General features: G+C 37.7%; 1 protein-coding gene across 2 annotated transcripts in view; it reads right to left on the bottom strand.

Annotated features, from left to right (window-relative positions):
• The window catches only part of arhgap9 (Rho GTPase activating protein 9), a 46,280-nt gene that overhangs the window by 33,940 nt on the left and 5,682 nt on the right, over positions 1-6,658 (bottom strand). For both annotated transcript variants that reach the window (XM_058778950.1, XM_058778951.1), the window contains exon 2: positions 1,429-1,860. In XM_058778950.1, the coding sequence (XP_058634933.1) occupies positions 1,429-1,783 (355 nt within the window). In that variant the 5' untranslated portion in view covers positions 1,784-1,860. The remainder of the gene's footprint in view (positions 1-1,428; positions 1,861-6,658) is intronic.

Raw genomic sequence — 6,658 nt, 5'->3', positions numbered from 1 at the left:
TTTTTTAAATAAAATACTAAATATATTAAAATATTAATAAAATAATAAATAATAATAATAAAATAATTTAATAAAATAAATATTTGTTTTATTTGACCAAACTATTAACTTAAAACAGGGGGGAAAATTTGAGCTTAAAGCAACCGTTCCTCCAAAATGTATGTTCTTTTGCACTTTCAGGTGCATTTTTGAGTGATAATGCGAACAGTTTGTTTCTCAGAAATGTTTCTTGAGCAGCAAATCAGCATATTAGAATAATTTCTGAAGATCATGTGACACTGAAGACTGGAGTAATGATGCTGAAAATACAGCTGCGCATCACAGAAATAAATTACAGTTTAACAGATATTCACATAGAAAACAGCTATTTTAAATTGTAATAATATTTCACAATTTTTACTGTATTTTTGATCAAATAAATGCAGACTGCGAGCAGAAGAGGCTTCTTTCAAAAAACATTACATTTAGTCATTTAGCAGATGCATTTATCAAAAGCGACTTACAAATGAGAAACCAACAAAAGAGCAATGATATGCAAGTGCTGTGACGAGTCTCGGTTAGCTTAACACAGTACACGTAGCAAGGTTTATTTTAAATTATATAATAAATAAAAAGAAAAAAGTAGATAGATAGAATAGAAAAAAGAATAGAGAAAGCTAGTGAAAGCTAGAGGCCTTTTTTTAAAAGAAAGCAAGCAGAAAATAAATAGAATGTGCAAGTGTTCGAGGGTCAAGTGTTTTTTTTTTTAAAACAAAAAAGAAAACAAATAGATAAAATAGAATTAGAAAAGAAACTGCTAGAGTTTGAGGGTCAAATAAAGATGGAAGAGATGTGTTTTAGCCGATTCTTGAAGATGCTGCTCGGATTGAGTTGGACAGGTCATCTCACCAGGAGGCAACAGTTAAAGGGATAGTTCACCCAAAAATTAAAATTCTGTCATTAATTACTCCAAACCCGTAAGACCTTCGTCATCTTCGGAAGGTAAGATATTTTTGATTAAATCCGAGATCTCTCCGATCCTTCATACACAGCAAGGATATTACCACGATCAACACACAGAAACTTTACGAAGCTATGAGAATACTTTTGTGTGCAAAAAAACAATAATAACATAATTTGTGTGATGATTACGCCAGCCGAAATTTTGCACGTTAAAAAATAAATACGACCTCACGTCGTGTCAATTACATTTACACACTGCCTCCGAAACTTTCGTCCATCATAAAAAAATTCGGTCCAGGTTCGATTTTCTGCGTTTTCGCATCCGTAGCGGAAAAAAAATACGATTTCGGACTCAGTGTGCAATGACCTTGCGACATGAGGGTGAGTAATTTATGACAGAATTTTTATTTTTGGGTGAACTAACCCTTTAATGTAAAACCCGACCTCAAACTTGAATGGTAGTGTACTTATAAAGATGAGATCTACCTGAGCCGTGCGTTTGCATGCAGGGTGTGAGGGAACCTCGTGGGATCATCTTGAAGGTCTCACATGCTGATTGGCTGGAGGCCAGCGAGGGGCGGAACTGGCTGATAGGCAGCTCAATGACGTACGTCGCCGGCACATATATGGGTTTGACCTTCGCTCCGACCCCGATCCTCCGCGCCTGCCACCAGTCTGCATTGGTCTTCTTCAGCAGCACAAAGCGCTCGCCCTCGTGTATGGAGACCAGACGGCCGTCGGCGGCGCGGTACGAGTAATCATACTGAGCCTCCAGAACCACGGTACTGCCCAGCCTGGACCCCGAGATCACGGTTCCACGGCGCCAGCTTCCCGACATCATGGTTCCTCTCAGAGACACACGGAGGGTGATAACTGGACAAGGACACCACCGGAGCGAGACGATACGAGTGCCATGATCTGAAACAGGAAGGCGTGTTACACTCACAATATAATATATAGGGTACAACGGGGCTAAAGGCACCTTTGATATTATTGTCCTCTAAAGCAGTAGATGGCACAAAAATGTGGCGTGGCACTTTCCAAAACATCCGCTTTTCAAGGTGCACGTGTAAATTTGTCTGAACCTTGACTCGATCGCGCGCAGCAGCGCAAAGTTGATTCTGTGCTCACTTGATCTAATATTTGATGTTTTTTAAAATTTAAGTAGCAAATGAGAATCGCTAAAATTAATGCATTAATTAATGCAACAATTTTCAGTTTTGTTTAAGATAATTAAAGCGAATGTTTTTAAATAACGTAAGAATATGTATAAGTATGGTATTTGGGGTAAAAGCGCCCCTGCTGTTGCGCACAGTAATTAACATGATAATTAATAGATCGCTGACTTTTCCATTTGTTGACATGACATGGTTAGATTCATATGGTAAATATCATATATTATGTTAGGTGTCCATATTAGAGATAATCACCATGTTTAGAATGAAACCATCATATTTAAAAACGTGATATTAATCATATCATATAATATCATTTGTTGTTACTACTGTAAATATATATTCAATTATTCTTTTACTTTTTAAAATGATTTTGTTACAGTATTTTAAAATATTTTTTATATTAACATTTTAATGACAGTATATTTATTGAACAAAAAATTATTCTTTTATTTTTCAAAATAAGCAGAAAATAGTAAAAAAAAAAAAAAAATTAAAATTTTTACAATTAATTAGTTTGGCCAATATATTGGTCTAATATCAGTTCTAAATTAAATTCCCCTCTGACAAAACATATTTCTAGACAAAACACATTGTGTAGTTGCAGGGTTTCCCAAACTGGGGTTTGTGAGTTGATGAAAAGTTAATAATTAATTAAATTATTTTTAAAAATTAAATTAAAAATTAAATACTGACTAAAATTATTAAATATTTTATTAACAGGAGTTAATATTATGGCAAGGTGTGTGCAAACGTTTGCTTTTGAGATGTGTTTGTGATATTTTGAATGCAGTGCTTCATTTTGAAAGAGATGCGAGGCATTCTTGGATTTGTGTGCAAAGTTTTGAAAAAAGAGGCAAAGTTTTGAAAATGTGTGTAAAATATATATATATATATATACAGTGGGGCAAAAAAGTATTTAGTCAGCCACCAATTGTGCAAGTTCTCCCACTTAAAAAGATGAGAGAGGCCTGTAATTTTCATCATAGGTATACCTCAACTATGAGAGACAAAATGAGGAAAAAAAAAATCCAGAAAATCACATTGTAGGATTTTTAAAGAATTAATTGGTAAATTCCTCGGTAAAATAAGTATTTGGTCACCTACAAACAAGCAAGATTTCTGGCTCTCACAGACCTGTAACTTCTTCTTTAAGAGGCTCCTCTGTCCTCCACTCGTTACCTGTATTAATGGCATCGGTTTGAACTCGTTATCAGTATAAAAGACACCTGTCCACAACCTCAAACAGTCCAACTCCAAACTCCACCATGGCCAAGACCAAAGAGCTGTCAAAGGACACCAGAAACACAATTGTAGACCTGCACCAGGCTGGGAAGACTGAATCTGCAATAGAGGAGATCTGCATGGAGGAATGGGCCAAAATACCAGCAACAGTGTGTGAAAACCTTGTGAAGACTTACAGAAAACGTTTGACCTCTGTCATTGCCAACAAAGGGTATATAACAAAGTATTGAGATGAAATTTTGTTATTGACCAAATACTTATTTTCCACCATAATTTGCAAATAAATTCTTTAAAAATCCTACAATGTGATTTTCTGGATTTTTCTTCTCATTGTGTCTCTCATAGTTGAGGTATACCTATGATGAAAATTACAGGCCTCTCTCATCTTTTTAAGTGGGAGAACTTGCACAATTGGTGGCTGACCAAATACTTTTTTGACCCACTGTATATATATATATATATATATATATATTTTAAATGTACTATATTGAAATATTACATTAAAAACTCAGGGGGGCTTTTATATTTTACGTCTGACAATAAAAGTGATTTACAACAATAATCTGATAAGGCGCTGATGCAGGTATTAATGCGGCGCTGGTATTTGTGGTGTGTGAACTGATGGCTGATGGACTGAGAGACTGTGTGCTGTATAACACAGAAAGGCTTTTAACACAGACATTCAGTGTGTGTGTGTGACTTTTATTTCCTACATTATAGGGACCAAATGTTTCCAAAAAGATAGCAATATCCAAAATCCTTGACCTTGTGGGGACATTTTTTGGTCTCCATGAGAAAAACTGCTTATATATCACACAGAATTAAATGTTTTGAGAATCTAAAATGCCTGTAGTTTTGTGTGAGGGGTAGGTTCAGGGTAAGAAAATACAGTTTGTACAGTAGAGAAACCATTACGCCTATGGAATTAACCCTTAAAACATGGAAACACAACATGAGTGTGTGTGTGTGTGTGTGTGGTTGGTGGGTTAACTGATAATCCCCAGCATGTTCTGATAATCCTCACTATAAAGCAGAATGTTAAGTGACCCTTAATGTAACACAGGCTCCAAACGTCTGAGACCACAAGAGAAAATGCTTTAGCACCTCTTGTTAATTGTTTGCATTACAAATTATTTTAGCAACATAATAAGTTGAGTTGCATTGTCTCATCTGCTGTAAAGTGTGCAATGATTCTTTTACTTAAACTATTAAAAATCATTTGGCATTGATGGCTCCATCAAGAGCCTTTAACGTCCCTGGAAGCTTTCAAATGCACAAAAGGTTCTTTATAATAGAAAAAGATTATTTAGGATTTTAAAATGCTCTTAATAAAATTAAATTAAACAAATAAAATAAACTTTTTAAATGTGGTTTTGAATCTCAGATATTCAGTTCATGCTCTCGGACTCTCCGTGTGTCTCTGCACTGATTCTATCACACAGGCCTCTTATAATATCAGAGTAATGCAGTTGTGTGTGATAGCAAGAGAAAACTATACTGTCTCTGCGAGAAACAAGGAGATGAGACGCAACGTGCAGAAAACAGGAAACCACACGCACTTCACCAGCACCAGAGTCCAACAGACTCACAGCGGCTCCAGCAGCGAGAACTTAACCAGAAAACACACAGAGACCGCTTTCCTTCATCATTCACTGAGCGCAGATGGATGCCAGCCTGACTCACTGTTAACACATATGCTAAAGAACACACACTCGCAGACAAAAACAGACACACAAACACACACTCAAAACAAACACACACACACACACACACAGAGACAAAAACAGACACACAAACACACACTCAAAAACAAACACACACACACACACACAGAGACAAAAACAGACACACACAGAGACACACACACGTCTGGTTTGCTATCCTTGTGGGGACTCTCCATAGGCGTAATGCTTCTTCTACTGTACAGACCGTATATTCTATCGCTCTACACCAACCCTACACCTAACCCTACCCCTTACAGGAGACTACAGGCATTTTTAGATTTTCAAAAAAACACCATGTTTTTTAAGCCTTTTGAATTACGGGGACATAGACAGTGTCCTCATAAACCACCTTCAAATTGTAATACCTCTGTCATACCCATGTTATTATACAATTTTTGTCCCCGTAAACCACAAAAACCAGTACACACACACACACACACACAAACAAACACTCGCAGACAAAAACAGACACACACAGACAAAAACACACACACACACACATACAAAAGCAGACACACAAACACACTCACGGACAAAACACACACACACACACACACACACACACACACACACTCACACACTCTTTCACACTCACACACACACTCACACACTCACTCACTCACTCACAGACAGACAGACAAACACACACACACAGACACAAAAACAGAGTGATTTCCTACAGAGCGGCTCAAATCTGCTGTAAGCTCCATCTGTGCCAAGAGTGAAGGTCACCGATCTCACGCCTGCCTTTACATGAAGATAGAGAGAAAACCAGACACGATTCCATCCCAACACACGCCGCAGCATCTGAACACTACACGCTAACGTTAAAATAATGTTACACTAGATTTCACATCTGTGAAAGAAAGTGTGAGCGGTGCTGTGTGCGGTTGCCAGGACCTGCTATACAGTTGCTAGGTGTTTCTATTACGTTTCTAAAGTGTTCTAGGTAGTTGCCAGGTGGTTGTCAAGGTGTTCTGGGTGGTTGCTAGGGCTTTTCTACAAAGTTTCTAATACGTTCTAAAATAACAGCACACGTCATATGTATTCAAAAGTGCAGCGTGAACATTCTGCTAAACATCTCCTTCTGTGTTTCTCATCGACACGAGAGCAAGTGAATGATGACAGAAGCTACTACTAAAACTTCAACATTCAGAAAAGTTTGTGTGTGAGATATGGGCGGTGTGTGTGTGTGATCGTGTTGTTGATGTGACAATGAGCTCCACTTTTGCCCTTCACTCTTTCTGCCCTGTTGCCGTGTTGCTCCGGATCTGTGTGTCAGAATCCACCAATAGAATTCCACCTGAAATATTTCAGCGCAGCTGATTGGTCAGTCGTGGAAGATGATATTGCTTGATGTGATGCAAAGATTGGGACATTCGTACACTCGCTTTCACTGTCTTCATAATTAGAGGCTTTGCTTTGGTGTTTGTCTTCGATGATCTCAGATCGGCAAGACATTTAGCCTACACACACACCCTCACACACACACACACACACACACACACAGTCTGGCATTTGTAGTTTACGGGGACTCTCCATAGGCGTAATGGTTTTTCTACTGTACAGATC

Source organism: Onychostoma macrolepis, chromosome 06, assembly GCF_012432095.1.
Source record: "Onychostoma macrolepis isolate SWU-2019 chromosome 06, ASM1243209v1, whole genome shotgun sequence".
In the NCBI taxonomy this organism is placed as follows: domain Eukaryota; kingdom Metazoa; phylum Chordata; class Actinopteri; order Cypriniformes; family Cyprinidae; genus Onychostoma; species Onychostoma macrolepis.
Note: the sequence above shows the minus strand (reverse complement) of the source record. Positions and strands in the feature narration are given on the sequence as shown.